Source organism: Salvelinus sp. IW2-2015, linkage group LG11 (genome assembly GCF_002910315.2).
Source record: "Salvelinus sp. IW2-2015 linkage group LG11, ASM291031v2, whole genome shotgun sequence".
In the NCBI taxonomy this organism is placed as follows: Eukaryota; Metazoa; Chordata; class Actinopteri; order Salmoniformes; family Salmonidae; genus Salvelinus; species Salvelinus sp. IW2-2015.
In genome coordinates, this window is record NC_036851.1 from 28,200,585 (window position 1) to 28,223,566 (window position 22,982).

Genomic DNA, 22,982 nt, shown 5'->3' on the forward strand with positions numbered 1-22,982 from the left:
GGAGCACCCCCCCCTGTACTAGGTCACGCAGTGGAGAAGGTTCCAAATGTGGGATGAAGCAGTGGTGAATTGGTCCACCACATAGACAGTGTGGTAAGGTGCAACAGCGCCTCTTAACGCTCAAGGCGAGGCTGAAGAAAATCTTTGGCTTGTCACACAAACCCTTGAAATAAACTTTTTAACAGATGCACATCGAGAGCTATCCTGTCAGAGGTGTATCACAGCCTGCGTATGGCAATGTCAACCGCCCTCAACGCGCCAAGCTCTCCAAGATATGGTGGTGCCGGTCTGCACAACGCATCACCTGGGACAAACGACCCTGCCCTCACAATGAACACCTACAGCACGCGCGATGGTCACAGGAAGGACTAAAAAGATTCATCAAGGAAGCAACAATCCGGAGCCACTAGCCTAAAAACCCCCCACCTATTCATCCCAAGAAAGGGGGGGGGGGCCAAATGGTCAGTACAGGTTGCATCAAGCTGGGACCGATAGAGACTGACAAACAGCTTTCTATCTATCTAAGGCCATCAGACCTAACTAAACAGCCTCACTAACTCAGAGCTGCTTTGCCCACATTGAGACCCAATCCACTGGAACACTTTAATAAATGGATACTTTAAACAATGCCACTTTAAATAATGCCAATTTTATATAATGTTTACATACCTTACATTACTCATATGCACATGCATATACTGTTATTTTATACCATTCTACGCCACCTTGCTCTTAGCCGCTCGACCATACGCTCATTCATATATTTATATGTTACATGATCTCTCATTCACCCGTTTAATTTGTGTCTCATTAGGTAATTGTTGGCGGAATTGTTTAGATCTATTGTTAGATATTACCCTCACTCTGTTGGAGACAGAAGCATAAAAAAAACACAAGCATTTTGCTCTAACACTCACATTTAAACATCCTGACTAACCATGTTGTATGGTGTTTATTGATTTAAATTTGATTTGAATAGTTATATTGACGTTACGTCCGTTCCTAGCTCAACTCATTAATGTCTTAATCAAAATTATGGATTGCCTCTTATCTGCTTGTCGTCTCCTTAGTCCCATAGTATTGTACATTCTCAATTGTCAGTTAGAAAAGCCACATTTTGTATTAAACAGCAAGTCAGCCAATATCAGGCTATGTTTTTTTTAAAGGCAGTAAATGAGGCTGAATGAACTGTTCACGCCAGAATAGCCAGGTGTAGCAGTGGATAAGCTGCGTGCGTTTGGACTGACTGTTGGGACTCTTGCTGTTGCGACAGCTTTATGTAAGGCCTAACAGGTTGGTAGGTCACCAGTTTGTCACGTTATAGTGCATTCAATGTATTGTTTAGGGTTGGTGTAGTGGCTTTCCTGGCATGCATCCCACTTTTTAATAAAAATGTTTTCCCCCACCAAAGATTTAATTGCTAGATATCGGCCACTGCTACAGCATTAAAGAGATTGGATTGGCCTTAGCGCCCGCGATAGACTAGTGTCCTGTCCACGGGGATTGTACATCAAGCAGCCTTAACACTCTAAGCAGAAACAGGAGATAAGGCTCTGCTCTAATGAACCGTTGGCCATTTACTTACTATAAGAACATCCTAAGGATAACAACATGCTGTTATTGGGTTTTAAGTTACACACACTGGGACTGGCCCTCAGACTGGATTGCGGTCCCCTGACTACTCACCGGTACTCCATCCAGGGCCCGGGGTCCCTGGTCGCCCCTGGCAATCGCTGGACCCCCATCGCAGACCAGGAAGAACCTGAAGAGGGAACAGACAGTAAATAAGCAGAACACTAACAAACAGTACTAGTTGTTGAGTATAAGTGCTTTGTGTAAGTACTACCCTCTCCCCTTCTCCCCTCTGACACCAACTGGAGGGGGCCTCACTCCGCCAGGCAGGACCCTCTGTCGCCCCTCAGGCCCCCTGGGGCCGTCCTGCCAGGGCAAACCATCACGACCCCTGGGAACAACACACATTAAATATCTCGTGAATGATAAGTAGACGCTAATGTTTTGTAGCTACAGCAACAGATCAATATTCAGTTGGTGAAACTGACTCACAGGCTCTCCTTTGGCGTCCGTTCAGTTTACCGTCTCGTCCTATCTCTCCCTGTAAGCAGAGGCGTCAGTAATTTTTCAGGACAATGATACAATTACTGAGCCCCGATAGAGCTTCCAAAGACAACATTTACAGAGCATGGGTATTAAAACAATTCAAATTGTTACCTTTTCTCCTCGCTCCCCTCGTCACCCTCTAGAGATGTAAATGAACAGATAAGAGCAGAAGCAGGGCAAAGAGTGGATGAAAAAGGAGAGCACGAAACAATTTGAAAGGTATGTGATAGTTGTAATGATGGACTACTGTATGGGCATGGTGAGGGACAGTACAGTACTCACCCGAGAGCACTGTATGGTTACACGGCCTGCAACTGGGCCCTAATAGGAAACAACATACGCACTCCACCATATTGCTTTGTCCACTGAGGTTCCCTGGCCAATGATTCACTGAATGGACTGGGAGAGCATACATTGACAGGCAAAATATCATGGATCGTACAGGATCTCTCTCCTCACCTCCCCAACACCTTTTCCCCTCTTAAACTCACCCCTCCCTCTGGCTATCCTGGCGACGCCCACACAGCAGGTCAAGCCAGGTCGGCGTGCAGGGTGCCAAGCTAGGGTGGCATCAACGAGCATATAAGGGGTTCGTGGGTGCTGCATCTGTTCAACCGGCCTGCGCCAGTTCTTCAGAGTCCGCCGACCTATACCCACCGCCAGCACTGTGACACCTGATAGACACACCACGGTCATGTAAAATATTGGATTGTATTTTATTTACTGTTACAACATTTTTTGTTTTAAAAAACAGTCAGTGACAAGGGACTGGGGATAAGCACATTATTGCTCAGCAGATTCTTTAGTGAGATGTGCAGCTGCTGTATATCTGCGTTGGTGTGTTAGTGCTTCTATACAGTCTGTGTGACGGCTAACCTGAGGCTTTGACAGCACTTGGGACTGGGACAGTGATGTTGTCGGATGATTATTTTGTCTGCAATGATCACCACTACGCCAGGAACTCTTGGTCTACGACCAGCTATCGGGCTGAGAAGGAACTGTCTAGGTGAACAGTCACCGGCCTGCGCCTGCAGGGAAAAGATACCAGTTACATATTATGCACACACGCATTGCCACACACGCTAAGCCCACCAGGTTATCCATTAGCCTCGGTAATTGGCAGATTTGGGACGGATTAAAGTATAATGAAAAAGCCAATATAATAAACATTTAGTGACAGAGGAGCCTTTGGCAAAAGGCTACTGTGATTGCGACGATGGAACGAAGTTTAGACCAGTGATGCCTATAAGTGAAAAAGGCCCTACAAGGGCAGTGCTCCTATTTAGTTGCATTTTGAGCGACGCACGTGATTTGCTGTACGAGTAAAAAAGTATTGGAAACCTATGTATTTTGATTACCATCTCCACTGATTCCGATCCAAGCAGTACCACGAGCCTGTCCCTCCCAAATTAGAGGTTGCCAACGTTTCCTCCATGTGGCATACATTTTATTGTTCAACTCCCCATTTTTGAGCTCAATAAGCAAACTATTTACCAAATAAGATATTTGATATGGCTTTGAGATACAAAGCGTGACATCACCATGACCATTTGTGAGCAGTGCATAGGCCTCATTCAAGTCGGTATTGCTACAATGCTGGAACTATTTGACGCGGGAAAATTAAACATGTTACTGTTAGGTTAGATACACAATGTGCTTACTAATGAGTTAGGTAATTAGTCATTTAGTTCGTGATTGTGTTTGTGATTTTCACTTACTTAAATAGAATTAGCCTTTATGGTCATTAGAAGCATATAAAGAGCCAGGCATAATTCAGCCTCGTATAAGTTGTCTACCACAAAATGCACGGACATATCAACTGGATTAGGAGTTTGGCAACATTTTGTACATTAAATATTTAGACATCACAACATCTGAAAAGATGATTGAAACATCTAATTTCTTCAATACACATCTGCAGTAGTCTGTATTACAACATTGAATAAAAGCACTGTGAATGACTTTGATGGCGACGAAAGCATGCTGGCTGGTGTCACCACACTGAAGACCTAGTTGGGCACCAGAGTGCACCAGGGAAAATGTTAGGTCTAGAGACCTGCTACAAGGGGAATGGCCTCTACTAGCGAACAAGTGTTAATAGTGTCAGTGGACAAAGATAAGAAGAATGTTGGTGCGGCCAAATGCAAAGGCAACTGTGCAACTGTACTAAAAGTAGGATGCATTTTTGGACACGTTAAAATGTTTTTATTTATACATACTTTCTCTTGTTTTATCATTATTATATTTGTATATCAATTTATTTCATTGTAGACCTATTTATTCATCTAAAACAGTTCTTTAAATATGCAAAACATGTTTTGTTTCATCTTGTTGAGGACATTTTCGTTGGCAAAATGTATTTAAATTAAGTCTTTTTAAATTGCTGTGCTCTGTATTTGCTGTAAAATAAGTAGTTATAGTTAATCTTTGTTCTGTAATCAAAATATTACATCAGCCTATTGCTTCATTTGTTGGGTAACTGTGCAATATAGCCTGTTCAAAAACTTTTGTGAAGGTTAAAACCAGTTTGCAAAGTGTTTTGCCTTGATTCTGTTGAGCCATTTTTCTTTTGCCGAATGAAGTTGCAAACTGCTAATGTTGTGTTGCGGGAACCAACTATAATATCTACATCGGTATTTTCCCTATAAACAATGTGCTTGACTTACTTTTGATATTACCTTAATAAAGTTTATACATTTTGTGAAGGTTTGCTGTGGTGTGGCTATTAGCCTATTATACTGCAGGCCTATGATATTGAAGCGCACCGCTGCTCCAACTGACTCCGACAGTTAAGAAGAACTTTTAGCATACCAGAGTTACTACTATAATCTAACATTATAAATCTTTTATTTTTATTTTTTATTTTTTTATTTCTCTTTATTTACAAATTATTTTATACTATAGTTTTTTTTATATTATCTTTTTTTCTTTTTCTTTTTTTTCGAGGGGTGGATCAGCTTAATATTCGGAAAGAAATGTTGTTTCCAATGTAATTGTCTGCATTCATTTCCAAATCTCACCATATTTTTTGCTGGTAATATATATATCCATTCACGTATGCAATACATATACACATATATTACCGGACATACACATACCTACATAGTCACTACATACTTTTTTAAAGAGTATACCTTTATTATTATTACCTGGCAAACCCTAACCGATTCCACTGTCCAATTGAGTTAAACTTGATAAACATTTCTGTTTTTACCTATTCAATTTTATACATCTTATACACATTTACAGACACACAGTCTACTTTTATAAATAGTCTGCTTCCTTGTTTGTTCTTAGTCCTTTTCCTTCTATTTCTGTTTGTACCATCCAGTTTGTTATTTTCCACCTTGTAACTGTGCTATTTCACAATAGCTCCGCAACCTATACACATTTCACAGATCCCGGTATGCCCTACTTGTTTATCTTGTTTATTAAGTCCCCACCCTTCAGCTCCACTCAACCTTTCCCAATTTATCTTCCAACATATCCATTTCGGATTTATTATTTTGCCATAATATTTTTCAGCTGTGCTGTGATGCCTTCACAAAAGATTTGACATCTTCCTATTCTCATAGCTTCCACGGATTTGTAAATTCAAAAATTAAACATTTGTTAATGCTAAAAATAATTGTATGTATATTATTGATCTTGTTGACTAGTGGCTTTTCAAATCCCCCAGTATTAGCTGATAGCATGCGGTAGCGTATAGTTTCTACGCAAATGTTGCAAATCTTCACATTCCCTGGACCTGTGACCAAAAACGAGCTGACATGCGGACAATACCACAAAATAAATTGTTCTAATGACTCTGCCTTCTCACAGCAGAATCTACAGAGCTGAGAAGAGTTGTATCCACCCATATATATAACATTCTTAATTAGTTGGCAAGAATTTTGTACAATAAATTTAAATTTGAAAAATTCGAAGTTTTGAATCCGGCGTTTGTTTTGCGGTATCAATTCATAAAACCCATGTGCCATTGGAATGGGTACAGATCGAAAATCTCTTCCAACTATTTTAGCGATTTAATATTGGCACACTGGTAAGTTGTTTTGCGGTCCTTAATGAAATTGGTATATGTTTGTTTTTACACACTTTCTTTAACCATTTAATGTCTTTATATAACGGCCGACATACAAGTTCCTTACTTTATCCCCTTCCACCTGCCTCTTCCATTTTTGTGGTAATGCTGCAATTAATTGGTTGTAATTTTGGGTAGAGCAGACATTTCCATATGTCTGTGTTACGCTGCATGTGTGACATTACTCCACCAGTCCTATTTTTGAATATCATTTCACAAAAATTATACTTTTTTTAAAACATTTCTTCGTAAATACAGTTTTTTTTATCAATACTATATTGAATTTAACCACAAGATTTGTGTGTACTATTTGTTTCCGTCCTTTCAGGTGGATAAACTGGAATTGCAACCAATTTCTAAGGCTTGTTTAAAAAATCAAAGATATTTTGCGGAGATTATTTCCTTTTCAAGGCAACCGAAAGTGAGCAGGTGTAATCTGAATAAAGGGAAAAAGGCCCTTCTTGAAACATAGGATGAGACATTCGTACCAATACTAGAGAAACCAGTTTGGATTTAAGTATAACTTTTGTATGACTGATGCCTTTAGTGAGAGGTCTAATGCTTTAATATTTATAATTTCTGCCCTCCGAATTCATATTCGTTATATAAATAGGCCCTTTTAATTTTAATCTGGCTTGCCGTTCCAAATCAAATTGAAATTTTTTGTTCATATAATTTAAAAAAGCAGGGTCACTAGGTGTAGGCAAAAACCATAAGCAAATAGGTAAACTGTGATATGATTAAAGAGTTAATCAGTGTGATTTTCCCACAAATAGACAGGTATTTTCCCTTTCCATGGTAGCAAGATCTTATCTATTTTTGCTAACTTCTATAAAAATTTATTGGAAGTGAGATCATTTCTTTCTTTTGGGATTTGTTTTTATACCGAGTATGTCCACATCACCGTCAGAACCATTTAATTGGTAAACTACATGGCAATGTAAAAATGTGTATTTTTTAGTGATCCAATACGTAATATGGTACATTTATCATAAATTGGTTTTAATCCAGAGAGGATAGCAAATGTATCTTAGATCCTCTAAGAGGCCGTGGAGAGATTCTAGTTGTGGGTTTTAAAAGAAAAACATGAATCATCAGCGTACAATGACACCTTAGTTTTTAGGCCCTGGATTTCTAATCCCTTAATATTAATGTTGATCTAATTTTAACAGCTAACATTTCGATGGCAATAATAAATAGATATGCCAATAGTGGACAACCTTGTTTTACTCCTCTAGATAGTTTAAAACTTTCTGAGATGTAAGCCATTATTTTACTATTTTACACCTAGGGTTACTATACATAATTTTTACCCATTTTATAAGAGATTCCCCAAAATTGAAAAATATTCTAGGCATTTATAATAAACTTCCAGTCGTACTTTAATCAAAAGCCTTTTCAAAATCAGCTAGTGAAAACCAGGCCTGGTGTCCCGATATTTCATAGTGTTCTATTGTTTTCCAGTACTTGCCTTATATTATCTCCAATGTATCGTCCATGTAAAAACCTGTCTGATTAGGAATGATATATATCTGACAAAACTTTTTTATTTCTATGCGCCAAGCATTTTGCTAGGATTTTTGCATCACAACACTGAAGTGTAAGAGGTCTCCAATTTTTTAAATGACTGGACTCTATATATACCCACTTGGTCTGTTTCAGTAATAATAATGATATCACACCTTCTTGTTTGCGTGTCTGATAATCTATCATTTATATAGGAGTGGTTAAAACAAGCTAATAGTGGTCCTTTGAGTATTATAAAAAAATGTTTTGTTACTTCCACTGGTATGCCATCCAGTCCTGGGTTTTCCCATCCTTAAAGGCCCCAATTGCATCAAGTAGTTCCTCTCTTAAATTAGGGCCTTCACATGAGTCTTTCTGTACAGATGTTAATTTTACATTATTATAGGGAAAAAAATCCATACAATAGTTTCAGTTAGTGGAGATGGAGGAGCCTGAAAACGAAAATATATCTTAAAGTACTTTGACTTCCTCTTTCAAAATATCATTTGGTGACATCATGCGTGACTCCATCATTTGTAACAAGTTTTAATACGTTTTTTTGGTAGCATTTCTATATTGAAGATTGAAAAAGAATTTGGTGGCAACAATATAACTCTTATCTTTATAAAAAAATATTTGAATAGAAAAATAACGAATTAGCCTTTCTGTACACCTACAGTATAAGCCTATCTGACAAGTATAAAGAAAATTCATGGTAGTGGTATCGCGGCATGCCGCCGACATATCTGTGGGGCTCTGCCTAGGCTTCTCCTCCTTAATATATATATTTTTAATATTAGTATAATGCAGTGGACACCTAAGCCTATAGGCCTATGCATTGAATTCCCTGCTGCATTTAGTGCTCAAATCTGGGACAGCTGAACCTTGAGGTGAACAGTTATTCTTTACAAGCATTTCACTAAATATGTGTGTGCGACCAATTACATTTWWTTTKATTTATTGTTTTAGGAAAGACAAAAAACTATAAAACAATAGGATATAAAGTTGTGTATAAGCTACACATTAGAACACAGGGAATAGTGTTTTGTAATTAGTAAGGCCTATAGGTTGTTTTTAAGGCTCATTTAGCCAATATGGGTGGACGCCTAATGGGTTATGCACCCAATGCATATGGATGACCGGTAAATGTATCAAATGTCCGATAAATTTAAATCTTTCCAAATTTTCCTAATGCAAAACTCTGACACACACACACACAGGTACGTATAAAAAAAAACACACACACACACCTATAGCATTTCCTGGCCCGTCTTCAAAAGGCGTGGACAGGATCTCTTGAAGCAGCGTCTCACTGTTGCTATGGCGACTGAGCAGGAACCAGACCTTGGGCCGGGCGCTGTACACTACAATCCCCATCTGGAGGGGGAAGGAACCACAGAATATAACACCMTACCACAGAATCACATCACAAAAGTACACCAGAAGCCAATATACAGATGTCTTCACAAAGCGTCTCAGGATCATCTAGGATCAGGTCCCTAACCGTCTTATTCATTATGATCTAAAAGGCAAAACTGATCCTAGACCACTCCAGTACCTGTGAGTCCCGGGCTCCGATGGTGGTGAGGGAKCCGGCAGCGCTGGTCAAGAGAGAGAGTAGGGGCTCAACCATGCTGGTCCGATCCCTGGAAGCTGGAACCAGGAACACCACGTCCAGACGACCACCTACACACACTGAGGACAGAGAGAGAGAGAGAGGAATATTGATTTGGGCTGGTTCCTCTTAGACTGGCAAAGAAACATTTGGGGAAGAAATGTCACAGTGCAGACATTTTTAGAAACTAGTAGTTTCAGGGATTCAGGGGCCGGTATGAGAATTGTCAGTCTTACCAGTACGTTCATCCAGTGAGGTCTCAGGGCCAACCTCCCTCTGGAAGCTAGGCTGCAGGGTGAAGCGGTACCTCAGGCCCAGACGCAGCCCTGTCACCCTGTAGGAGCTGGATGTCCCAGGCAGAGGGATGGACTGACCCGGACCAGTGTCTGTTTAGAGAACACACACACACGGATGCAAGCAAGCACACACACACAAACCCGCACGCACACACACAGACAAAGATTAGAGATCAACCTTTCAATGTGTAACATAGTCAATAAAATACTAAATTGAACCACATTATCCAGTCTGTCTCACCCCTCTCCTCTCTCCAGCGCAGGACGTATCCTGTGGCACCAGTCAATGGAACCCAGTCCAACAACACAGAATTCTGGGTAACCTCCATAGCACGCAGACCCCTTATAGGCTGTAAGGGAGCTGAGGGGAGGAGGAGAGAAGCAAGGGATCAGTAATGGAGGGAGATACTGTGACTAGAGTGAGTGACTAGTTATAGCCTATTACTATGGCCATAAGTTTTTCTTGGTCAGGTCACATGGTCAGGAAACTCCTGTCCCTAACTATAGTGAATGAAAGGAGAGGAGATGGTGTTGACAGAGAAGTGTACCTGTGGAGGCAGTGATAGAGACAGCTTGACTCTCTCTGTCCCTGAAGAYGGCAGCTAGCCTCACAGTGTAGCTCACCCCAGGCCGCAGACCATCCAAGTCAAACGAGGTTGCATCTCTACCTATCAGACGGCTCGATTCAGCCTCACCTACGTGGAACCAATAGAGAATATAATGAAACAGTAAAAAAATATTACATGCAACAACAAAAAATTCACAAAAATACATTTGGATGCGCATTTTATGTATGCATATATATCTGTGTGTGTTTATGTACATATCTGTGTATTTATCTGTGTGTGTACCTGTATATTTATCTTTGTGTGCATCTGTGTATGTTTCTTTGTGTGCATCTGTGTATGTGTATCTGTGTATGTTTCTTTGTGTGTATCTGTGTTATCTGTGTGTGTATCTGTGTGTTATCTGTGTGTGTATCTGTGTGTTTACCCAGGGCTGATCTCCAGTAGATGCGGTACCCTGTAACCCCGGCCATCCCTCTCCAGACCAGACGCAGCACCCCTGGGGTAGCCTCCAGCACCCTGACCCCTTCCACCCGGTCTACAGCAGCAGGTTCCCCTGCTACACACACACACACAATGAGACTACTGGAAGAGGATATAGAGTACAAAGCAGTACCCATCAAAACACCACATACAGTATAATCCTACAGGAAAGTTATAGTACTATGGGACAATGCTAGATAGCAGGGTTGGGTTCAAATCCATTTAAAGTACACTGAAATTCAAATTCAACAAATTGACATAGTACTACAGGAAAGTTACACCTTCCAATGTTTTCATATCCATTCTAATCAAACAGAGGAACATGTTACCGCACAGTCTCTATTCTTTAAGGCTGTGATGTAGTGGTGACTCACGTGTGGTGACTCTGACAGAGACCGGGGTTCCCTGTCTGTTCTGGACCAGGGCCATGACCTGCACCTCGTACTGAGCCCCTGGGTCCAGCTGCTCCAGATCCACCGCTGTCAAGTCACCACCCACCAGCTGGCTCCTCTCCTCCCCACCTACACCAAGACAGAAGGGGCAGTKGTGAGTGGTCTGGCACAACATGGCTGCCATGTTTCATTAATATTATGTTAAAGCCCTTGGGGGTTTGTGGTATATTGCGAATATACCACACCCTCTCGTGCCTTATTGCTTAAATAGACCAGAGATGAGCAACTGGAGGGCCGCAGGCGGGCCCCCTTTTGTAGGCCCGTGGACCAATTTCGTAGGCCTATGGCCCCCATCCCGTTCAAAGTTGCCCATCCCTATAACTGACCAATAAGAAAGAGAGTTCCAAACCTCTCTGCCAATAACAGCAAATTTTCAGTTTTCCCCTCCCCACAGGACTGCCTGGGGAGACTTYCCCTCCCCCACAGACTTCCCCTCCCCTGGCAGTCCTATCAAAATTCTTGCTTGAGAATTTGGCCATTGCTAAGAAGCTATTTTTGTWAAKTTTTTAACAATTTTAATTGAAAAMAATTACAATAGGGTACTTAATTGTTAGCCAGAAATGATTTGATATTGAGATAAAAACATCTGCATTGGACCTTTCAGTGTGAAAGGTGTAAATAGAGGTTCATATGTTAAAAATAAGCTATGGATACTATGCTACTGAATCATGAACTATCAGGGAATATAATTCAGATTTCAAAACTTTTCAAAGCAGAAAAACTGCTCAAATCACTCACCATCAATTCGCTTCCAAGACACACGATAGGCTGTTGCTCCCTGCACGCCCACCCATGTTACCCTGACGACCTCACCGCGGGACTCCTGGACTTGGAGTGAGGTCACTGTTCCCACAACACCCTGGTCTGATGCTGAGGACAGAGAGGTGGAAGAGTTCAGTCACCAATTTACAAGCACTGTTTATATGATAGTGAGGCACTCATTTAATTCAATCAATCCTTAAATTAACTAAATGAGGGCAAGGTAAACCTGTTACCATATTGTTGACAGCTAACCAAGTCATTMAAATGTTTTAGGGGCTATCAAGATGAGAATGGATAGAGGTTAGTGGTCAATTTGGAAATTGAGCGATTGAGTACCTGTTCTGGTGTTCAGGGAGGCGGGGCGTCCTTCTCGAGAGCCAATCAGTGAGGAGACTGACACCCGGTAGGAGGAATCTTCCTGAAGGCTGTCAATGGTGAAGGAAGTGACATCAGCGGCCACTGTGCGGGTGGACTCCACTCCTGTAGAGAGATAGGGTCAGGCAGAGAGGAGAATACTACTGGGGATTGCTACTACAGAAACCACAAGACAATCCCTATAAAATGTATTATTTGAGCCTTAATGTGCTTTGAGACCTAAGGTAAGGATCCATAAGATTGTAATTTATACATCAAATGACATCCATATAATTTATTGTAACCATGCCTACCATCTCCACTGCGCCAGGTAATTTTGTAGCCAGTTGCCCTGGAGACAGGTGACCATGTGATGCGTATCCTCTGAGAGGTGACATCAACGATTCGCAGGCCGCTAACCGTGCTTGAGCTTGAGCCGGTGTTCCCATTGGTCCTGGCCGAGAGGGTGACCTCTTCCCCGATGCGTTGACCAATCACAGCCGCCACACCCAGGACCACAGCCTCGTCTGGCTGCAACCCCTCCAACGTGTAGGTTGACGCCTCTGGTCCCAGATCACGGGACTGCTCAGCATCTAGGAGTGAAACACACTGTTATAGACACAAACACTGGGACTGCTCAGCATCTAAAGAGAGGGTGAGAAAGACAGTAACACATACATCCATAAATAGGGACTGCTGCTTTAATTATGTTTATCATAACATGTAAAATAATTGTATTTCGGAGGACTAGTTTAGCACAAAATCATTCCAATTAGAATTAATCTGACACTTACTGTTGCCTTGTCTCCAAGTGACCCTGTACCCTGTCGCCCCCAAAACACCTGCCCAGGCGATTCGGAGTCGCCGACCATTGATGTTTGTCACACGTAGGTTGGTCACTTTCTCCAATGCTTGTTCTGCAATCATACATCAATAAGAACACTGTAGTTCAGTGGACAACCAAACATTTCCAATGTTCAATATCAAACTTTTATTTCCCATTTTAAAACATTTTGCCGTTTCATGCCAACTAAACACAGCCCAGGTACCCTGTCCTGTACCTCCACACTAGCCCACAGGCCCCCTTCTGTCATCTCTGCCTGGGCTTGCTTCAGCTCACCTCTCCTCAGTATCTCTATTCACCACCCATTGACATGGATATTCAGCTGGCTGCCATTCATCACACAGCAGACCATTGTTTACCAAACTGGCAAACACACTGCAGCCCTGAGCCAAGATCTGCACCCATTCAATCTGTTCACATCCTCTCTCAAGACAAGCTGGAGCAAGCAGTAGCATACAATGTGTGTGTCACCTGCTTTGATGTAAACAGTGACCGGGTCCCCCTCGTTGTCTCCCACCACAGCTGTCACGCTGACCCCATAAGACACGCCCTCCGTCAGATCCCTAAGGTCAAGGGTCGTCTGGCTTCCAGGGACACTGCGTGTTTCCTCTGTTTGCGCTATAAATACACAGTGTTAACACCTATGTGGCCTCTGATCTAAAATAGTGCACAATATAAGGAGGGAATAGGGTGTCATTTGAGACATGCCCTTACCTTCAGTATTGACCATGAGGATACGGTACTGTGTCGCCCCGGCAACCCCTGTCCATCCCAGTCGCACAGTGCTGCCCAGGGACTCTACCACTCGCAGGTTGGACACCTTCCCCACCTGCTGTTCCACTATACAGGGACGAGGGACAAGGGTGGGGGTGGGAGGGGGGTCAGTAATATAGTAGTGAAACTGGTAAAAGATACAAATAATTTATTGGGGGGGAGGGGTGCGCCTGCCACTATCCCTGACCTGTTGGAGAGGTGGAGACGGGGGTGGCCTCCTCTCGTCCATCATACAGGGTGAACAGGGTGATGACATACTCAGTGCTGGGCTGCAGCCCTGTCAGATCAAAACTAGTGGTGCTCCTGGATAACGACTGACTTTGCACTCTGCCACCTGAGGAGTACAGTAAGTCAGTTAGCTGTTRACAGTCAGTCAGTGAGGGTACATCAATGTTTGTGTGAGTGGATCGGTGTACTGTAGGTAATTCATGCTGAGGGGTTTGAAAGTACATTCATATTTTGTATGTGTGTGTGTGTGTGTGCACACACTTGTGTGGCGCACAAGTGTGTGTGTGCATACGCATGTACAGTACCAGTCAAAAGTTTGGACACCAACTCATTCAAGAGTTTTTCTATTTTTTTAACTATTTTCTACATTGTAGAATAATAGTGAAGACATCAAAACTATTAAATAATACATACGGAATCATGTAGTAACCAAAAAAGTGGTAAACAAATCAAAATATATTTTATATTTGAGATTCTTCAAAGTAGCCACCCTTTGCCTTGATGACAGCTTTGCACACTCTTGGCATTCTCTCAACCAGCTTCACCTGGAATGCTTTTCCAACAGTCTTGAAGGAGTTCCTACATATGCTGAACACTTGTTGGCTGCTTTTCCTTCACTCTGCGGTCCAACTCATCCCAAACCATCTCAATTGGGTTGAGGTCGGTTGACTGTGGAGGCCAGGTCATCTGATGCAGAACCCCATCACTCTCCTTCTTGGTCAAATAGCCCTCACACAGCCTGGAGGTGTGTTGGGTCATTGTCCTGTTGAAAAACAAATGATAGTCCCACTAAATGCAAACCAGATGGGATGGCGTTTCACTGCGGAATGCTGTGGTAGCCATGCTGGTTAAGTGTGCCTTGAATTCTAAATAAATCACTGACAGTGTCACCAGCAAAGCCCCCCCACACCATCACACCTCCTCCTCCATGATTCACGGTGGAAACTACACATGCGGAGATCATCCTTTCACCTACTCTGCGTCTCACAAAGACACAGCGTTTGGAACCAAAAATTTCAAATTTTAACTCATCAGACCAAWGGACAAATTTCCACCGGTATAATGTCCATTGCTCATGTTTCTTGACCCAAGCAAGTCTGTTCTTTTTGGTGTGCTTTAGTAGTGGTTTCTTTGCAGCAATTCGACCATGAAGGCCTGATTCACGTAGTCTCCTCTGAACAGTTGATGTTGAGATGTGTCTGTTACTTGAACTCTGAAGAATTTATTTGGGCTGCAATCTGAGGTGCAGTTCGCTCTAATGAACTTATCCTCTGCAGCAGAGGTAACTCTGGGTCTTCCTTTCCTGTGGCGGTCCTCATGAGAGCCAGTTTCATCATAGCGCTTGATGGTTTTTGCGACTGCACTTAAAGAAACTTTTAAAGTTCACAACACAACTGATTGGCTCAAACTCATTAAGAAGGAAAGAAATTCTACAAATTAACTTTTAACAAGRCACACCTGTTACTTGAAATGCATGCCAGATGACTACCTCATGAAGCTGGTTGAGAGAATGCCAAGAATGTGCAAAGCTGTCATCATGCAAAGGGTGGCTACCATAAGAATTTCAAATATATTTTGATTTGTTTAACACTTTTTTGTTTTCCACATGATTCCATATGTGTTATTTCATAGTTTTGAAGGCTTCACTATTATTCTACAATGTAGAAAAATAGTAAAAATAAAGAAAAACCCTGGAACGAGTAGGTGTGTCCAAACTTTTGACTGGTACTGTATGTGAGGATGAGTGTTTGTGTCCAACCTTCACCCTGCCTCCACTCCAGGCGGTATCCCCTGGCAGACTGGATTAGGTTCCAGGTGAGGCGGATGGAAGAGGGCCCGGTGGTGGCTGCCTTCAGCACCTGCTGCTCCAGACGCTCTGCATGGGGGGAACCCACAGACACAACACAACCACTGATACATCATACTATGTCAGAACCTCTTAAAAATCCTTCAGGTGATATTCAGCTATTTTAGGGGATTTCAATTCATGATGTATTTTCATTGGACTGCCAGTATAGTTGTTTTTATCAAATCTTACACTCTCAAAAAATGCTGGGTTAAAAACAACCCAATTTGGGTTCTTTGGTAACCCAGCGCTGGGTAAATATTGCACAGAAAACACGCTGGGTTATTTTGACCCAGTCAGTTGGGTTGCTTGAATACCCTAACATGGTGGGTTGTTGGGATTACCCAAACATGGGTTAATTTAATCATCAGTTGGATATTTTTTACTTTCATGCTGGATTGACCCAACAGCTGGGTCTTTTTTAATATGACATTTAGTCTCACAGGTGGCTAAAAATACATTTCCTGCGTGTCACGTCACTACTAAAACTACGCCTCCAGTTTTCTGATCTGACCGCTGCGTCACATCTCAATAACCCAGCACCAATAATCCAGCATCAACAACCAAACATTGCTCTTTTTTAAGAAAACAACCCAACTAAGTGACCCAACGCATCCAACTCAGCACTTGGGTCAACCAAACAAGCTAGCTAGACAAACAAAACCGAACGTAACGTTCTGCAGGGCTAGAAGCAACTATGCAAAAACAAGATCCCACAAACTAAGGTGGAAAACAGTTTGCCTAAGTATGATCCCCAATCAAAGACAACGATAGACTGCTGCCTCTGATTGGGAACCATACCCGGCCAACAAAGAAATAGAACACAGATTGCCCACCCAAATCACACCCCGACCTAACCAAAAAGAGAAATAAAAAGGCTCTCTAATGTCAGGGCGTGACAGTACACCCCCCCAAAGGTACGGACTCCGGCCGCAAAACCTGACTCCATGGGGGAAGGTCCGGGTGGGCATCTAGCCTCGGTGGCGGCTCCGGTTCGGGACGTAGACCCCGCTCCGCTCGCTGATCCCTCCGCTTCCATGGAACCGGACCGTGGATCGTTGCCGGAGGCTCCGGACCGCGGACCGTCGCCGCTGGAAGCTCCGGTCCGCGGACTGTCGCCGCTGGAAGCTCCGGAACGTCGCCGCTGGAAGCGCCGGAACGTCGCCGCTGGAAGCTCCGGACCGTCTCAGGAGGTTCCGGACCTGGGAACTGTCGCCGGAAGCTCTGGACTGGGAACTGTCGCCGGAAGCTCTGGACTGGGAACTGTCGCCGGAAGCTCTGGACTGGGAACTGTCGCCGGAAGCTCTGGACTGTGAAGGCGCACTGGAGGCCTGATGCGTGGGACYGGTACATGTGACACCGGGCTGATGACACGCACTTCAGGGCGAGTGCGGGGAGGAGGCATAGGACGTACTGGACTGTGGAGGYGCACTGGAGGTCTGGAGCGTAGAGCTGGCACAACCCGTCCTGGCTGGATGCTCACTTCAGCCCGGCAAGTGCGGGGCGCTGGCACAGKACGCACTGGGCTGTGAAGGTGCACTGGAAACATGGTTTGCGTGAAACTGGTGCATATGACACCGGACTGGTGTCACGCTCCTCAGCACGCCCGCTCTGTAGCGCTCTCAACGCCAACACCTCTCTCCGGAATCTTTCGTCGAGTACCTCACTCGACTCCCTGACTGGTTCTGGTTCATCCCTCGGCTCCGCCGACCACTCCGTGTGCCCCCAACCCCCCAAAAATGTTGGGACTGTCTCTCGGGCCTCCGTCGTGGTTGCGAATCCTGGAGTCGTCGTTGATCCTCCTTCGCTGCCTCCGCCTGATTCCATGCAGGGTCTTGTCCCCTGCCATAATCTCCTCCCATGTCCATGATGTCCTCCACTCCCTTTTCTCCCGGGCCCAGGATCCCTGCTCCTCCTGGCCACGCTGCTTGGTCCTTTGGTGGTGGGATCTTCTGTTACGTCCATCTTTAGATGAATGAGACCAAAGCGCAGCGTGGAAAGTGTTCATGATTTTTAATACTGAACCCCGACAAAACAACAAAATACAAAACCGAACTTAACGTTCTGCAGGGCTAGACAGCAACTTTGCAAAAACAAGATCCCACAAACTAAGGTGGAAAACAGGCTGCCTAAGTATGATCCCCAATCAGAGACAACGATAGACAGCTGCCTCTGATTGGGAACCATACCCGGCCTAAAAGAAATTGAACACAGATTGCCCACCCAAATCACACCGACCTAACCAAAAAGAGAAATAAAAAGGCTCTAAGGTCAGGGCGTGACAGTCTTCTACTTTCGGTTTGCACTCCAGCTTCAAACAGCTGAAAATACTATATTTTTATTATGTAAAATATATTTTACAGCGGTTTAGAATGTACAATGAGTGTCTACACTATACTTGCTTGTTTTGTCACATAAAATGAAGTTAGGCTAACTATTAGAATTTTAGCAACCAGGAAATGGCAGAGCAATTTCTGCATAGTGCACCTTTAAGTAAAGACATCCCTCTAAAATGAGTCATACACAGGGGGTGATTATATTTGTGTGTGTGTGTGTGTGTGTGTGTGTGCGCACGTGCGTATTCTTCCATCCTCGAGGGGGACCTGAAATCCCCAAATGACCCCACAAGGATAGTACAACAAGGAAAATTCCCCCTCGTGGGGACATTTCCCACGTCCCCATGAAGACAAAGGCTCTTTTAAGTTTAGAGGTTTGGTTTGGGGTTAAGGTTAGGCGTTAAGGTTTAGGTTTAGGATTATGGTTAGGGGTGAAGGTTAGGGTTAAGGTTAGGGTAAGGATTAGGTTTAGTTTTAGAGTTAGGGAAAATAGGATTTTGAATGGATATACATTTTAGGTCCCCACGAAGATAGGAATCAAATCAAATCACATTTTATTTGTCACATGCTTCGTAAACAACAGGTGTAGACTAACAGTGAAATGCTTACTTAAGGGCCCTTCCCAACAATGCAGAGAGAAAAAATATAAATAATAGAAAAACAATAATACGAAGAATAAAGAAATTCATAAAACTAAACGGTTGTTGTTCTCTCCATAGACATACACCATATATACAGTGTTCTATATCTATGGCTCTCTCTCTAAGGCTCTATTCTTCTATTTGTCCTTATTTTTCTGCCTCTCCAACCCCTATAGTCCTTTACACTAAGGTCTGTTGAATGCAGCAGAAAGTATTTTATAAAGGCATTCTTTCACTGGCTAAAATTAACCACAAGTAGAAGTTACTGGGACAGAGACAGAGGAAAATAGACAGAGGGACAGAAGGAGAGGGAAATGTATGTCTGCAGTGCATACATGCATTTGTGTGTAGCTCTGTACCTATCTTGAACCTGGCGGTAGCAGCAGGTCCCTCTGTGTTGGCTTCGTAGAGGGCGATGACAGTGACAATGTACTCGGTGTCTGGCTGCAKGTTCAACARGGTGTGAGTCTCAGTGTCGCCAGCCACCTCGACAGACTTCACATCRCGACCTGGGAGAGACACAGGTATAGGGGGGGAGGAGATAGGGGTGAGGGAGAGAAGAGAGGGGCAGGAAAGARGAGAGCAGAGAGTAGACAGAGGAAAAATGGAAGGGTGAAATGGACAACAACAGTTGTTGTGTACACATTGTGTCACCGACTGCTCACTATATAAAGTATTAACAGCCTTGCTGATTCTCTCATGAATTCCATTCTGCAGAACAACCCTTTTGTGTAAATGCATAAATCAATACTGATTGGTGCATCTCTCCGCTCCTTACCTGTGAATGGTCCCCAGACCAGTCTGTAGGCCCTGGCTCCACCCACTCCCCTCCACAGCACCCGGACGCTACGCTCTGACACGGTCTCTACTGACAGCTGCTGGGCCGCCTCCAGACGCACTGCAACACACACACACACACACACACACCTTTATATAGTAAGCAGTCAGTAACATAATGTGTGCACAACAACTGTCCTTGTGTTGTGTGCTTAGTCACCTCATGTACTTCTTGTTCACCCATGACTAAGTGGCCACGCACGACTCCAACACCATCATCAAGTTTGCCGACAACACAACGGTGGTAGGCCTGATCACCGGCGACGATGAGACAGCCTACAGGGAGGAAGTCAGTGACCTGGCAATGTGTTGCCAGGACAACAACCTCTTCGTCAATGTCAGTAAGACCAAGGAGCTGATCGTGGACTACAGGAAATGAGGGGGCGAGGACGCCCCCCATCCACATCGTCAGGGCTACAGTGGGAGCGGATCGAGAGCTTCAAGTTCCTCGTTGTCCAAACCACTAAGGACTTAAAATGGTCCACACACGCAAACAGACGTGAAGAAGGCGCGACAGGGCTTCTTCCCCCTCAGGACTTTGAAAAGACTTGGTATGGGCCCTCAAATCCTCAAAAAGYTATACAGCAGCACAATTGTGAGCATTTTGACTGGCTGCATCCCTGCTTGGTATGGTTTATGCACCGCACTCGGCCACATGGCGCTACAGAGGGTGGTGCGGACAGCCCAGTACATSACTGGGGTTGAGCTCCCTGCCATCCAGGACCTCTATATCAGGCGGTGTGAAAGGATGGCCCGTAAAATTGTTAAAGGCTCCAGCCATCGAAGCCATAAACTGTTCTCTGCTTCCGCATAACAAGCGGTACCGGAGTCTAACACCAACAGGCTCYTGAACAGCTTCTATCCCCAAGCCATAAGACATCTAAATAGCTAACAAAATGGCCGCAGGGACTATCTGCATATGCACTTTTTATTTGTASTTTTGCACTGACTCTACACACCCACATTCATACTGACTCTACACACTCACATACAATCATCATATATGGAGCTGCTACTTTGTTTATCAGATATCCTGATGCCTAGTCACCTTACCCCTATACATACTGTATCTACCCCCACCACTCCAGTATCCCTGCACATTGTAAATATGGTATTGGCACCGACTCTGGAACTGTATATACTAGCTTACATACTTTCTCGTGTCCTTCTCATTTCTATTTCTCGTGTTTTTGTTCTACTTGACTCTATTATAATTGTTTAATTCTACTGATATTGATTATACTGCATTGTTGGGAAAGAGGAAGCAAGAAAGGCATTTCACTGTACTTGTGCACGTGACAATAAAAACTTGAAACATGGACACACACACACAGACACAGTATGCATCCTGAAACAGGGAAAATATGAACAGAGAAAAGCTTCATACTTTTAATGATTMATGCAGGCAACAGTCACCACCAGGSGGCAGTATGATCTTCTAACCATTTAAAAGTTGTCTGAGATAAACGTGCAAACCCACTGGGCACACACTTGTCGAATCAGCGTTGTTCCACGTCTGAAATGGTGGAATAGATGTTTAATTGACATCTGTGCCCAGTGGGAAGCTCCCTATCTGGCGATGAAAACCTTTCTGATTACTGTTACCTTTCCACCTATCGTTCACATAAAGTCACAAATGCATGAGGCCAATCTGTATAGTTTAGGGTTGAATATTTTCAGTGAACTGACTTGCCTAATTAAATAAAGGTTCAATTGATCAATAACAAAAAAGAATCCTCAGCAATCTACACACAATACCCCATAAAGACAAAGCGAAAACAGATTTTTGAAATTGTAGCAGATTTATAAAATATTTAAAAMAGAAATACCTTATTTACATAATTATTCAGACCCTTTGCTATGAGACTCGAAATTGAGCTCAGGTGCATCCTGTTTCCATTGATCATCATTAAGATGTTTCTACAACTTGATTGGAGTCCRCCTGTGCTAAATTCAATTRATTGGACATAATTTGAAAAGGCACAAACCTATCTAYATAAGGTCCYACAGTTGACAGTGCATGTCAAAGCAAAAACTAAGCCATCGAAGGAATTGAAGGAATTGTCCGTAGAGGTTCGAGACAGGATTGTGTCGAGGCACATATCTGGGGAAGGGTACCAAAACATTTTTGCAGCATTGAAGGTCCCCAAGAACACAGTGGCCTCCATCATTTTTAAATGGAAGAAGTTTGGAACCTACAAGACTGGCCRCCCGACCAAACTGAGTAATCAGAGGAAAAYGGCCTTGGTCAGGGAGGTGACCAAGAACCCGAAGGTCACWGACAGAGCTCTAAAGTTCTTCAGTGGAGATGGGAGAACCTTCCAGAAGGACAACCATCTCTGCAGCACTCCACCAATCAGGCCTTCATGGTAGAGTGGCCAGACGGAAGCCACTCCTCAGTAAAAGGCAGATAACAGCCCGCTTGGAGTTTGCCAAAAGGCACCTAATGACTCTCAGACCATGAGAAACAAGATTCYSTGGTCTGATGAAGCCAAGATTGAACTCTTCGGCCAAAATGCCAAGCATCACGTCTGAAGGAAATCTGGCACCATACCTACGATGAAGCATGGTGGTGGCAGCATCATGCTGTGGGGGGATGTTTTTCAGCGGCAGGGACTGGGAGACTAGTCAGGATCGAGGGAAAGATGAATGGAGCMAAGTACAGAGAGATCCTAGATGAAAACCTGCTCCAGAGCGCTCAGGTCATCAGACTGGTGCGAAGGTTCACCTTCTAACAGGACAACAAACCTAAGCACACARCATGAAATCTCCCTCATCCGTACAAAAACAGTTCCACATGATTTCCTCTTAAAGTTTTGAGTCATTTCTGAATTATTTAATGTAACATACCTTCTCAAGTTCTCTCATGTCACCCCCCTTGTCCGCACACTCCACTGGTTTCCAGTTGAAACTCGCATCCACTACAAGACCATGGTGCTTACCTACGGAACAGCAAGAGAACTGCCCCTCCCTACCTTCAGGCTATGCTCAAACCCTACACCCCAACCCGAGCACTCCGTTCTGCCAACTCAGGTCTCTTGGCCCTCCCACCCCTACACGAGGGCAGCTTCCGCTCAGCCTAGTCAAGCTCTTCTCTGTCCTAGACCCCAATGGTTGAACCAGCTTCCCCTGAAGCTATCCTAAAAATGACCACCACTTGCACTTGACTCTCTGACTCTACTGATAGCTACGTTATTGAGGAAAAATGTACTTACTATGACTGTGATATGTAGTTGTCCCACC

The 22,982-nt window shown here is 43.6% G+C and overlaps 1 protein-coding gene across 2 annotated transcripts in view; it reads right to left on the minus strand.

Moving 5' to 3' along the window:
- LOC111970676 (collagen alpha-1(VII) chain) overlaps window positions 1–22,982 on the minus strand; it is a 134,006-nt gene that overhangs the window by 68,969 nt on the left and 42,055 nt on the right. For both annotated transcript variants that reach the window (XM_070445616.1, XM_070445615.1), the window contains exons 11-27: window positions 19,681–19,800; window positions 19,262–19,411; window positions 15,839–15,955; window positions 14,039–14,185; window positions 13,792–13,917; window positions 13,549–13,695; window positions 13,028–13,150; window positions 12,548–12,826; window positions 12,216–12,359; window positions 11,856–11,987; window positions 11,040–11,186; window positions 10,610–10,741; window positions 10,165–10,311; window positions 9,858–9,977; window positions 9,557–9,706; window positions 9,264–9,400; window positions 8,956–9,082 (exon numbers count right to left, since the gene is read on the minus strand). In XM_070445616.1, the coding sequence (XP_070301717.1) occupies window positions 8,956–9,082; window positions 9,264–9,400; window positions 9,557–9,706; window positions 9,858–9,977; window positions 10,165–10,311; window positions 10,610–10,741; window positions 11,040–11,186; window positions 11,856–11,987; window positions 12,216–12,359; window positions 12,548–12,826; window positions 13,028–13,150; window positions 13,549–13,695; window positions 13,792–13,917; window positions 14,039–14,185; window positions 15,839–15,955; window positions 19,262–19,411; window positions 19,681–19,800 (2,445 nt within the window). The remainder of the gene's footprint in view (window positions 1–8,955; window positions 9,083–9,263; window positions 9,401–9,556; window positions 9,707–9,857; window positions 9,978–10,164; window positions 10,312–10,609; window positions 10,742–11,039; window positions 11,187–11,855; window positions 11,988–12,215; window positions 12,360–12,547; window positions 12,827–13,027; window positions 13,151–13,548; window positions 13,696–13,791; window positions 13,918–14,038; window positions 14,186–15,838; window positions 15,956–19,261; window positions 19,412–19,680; window positions 19,801–22,982) is intronic.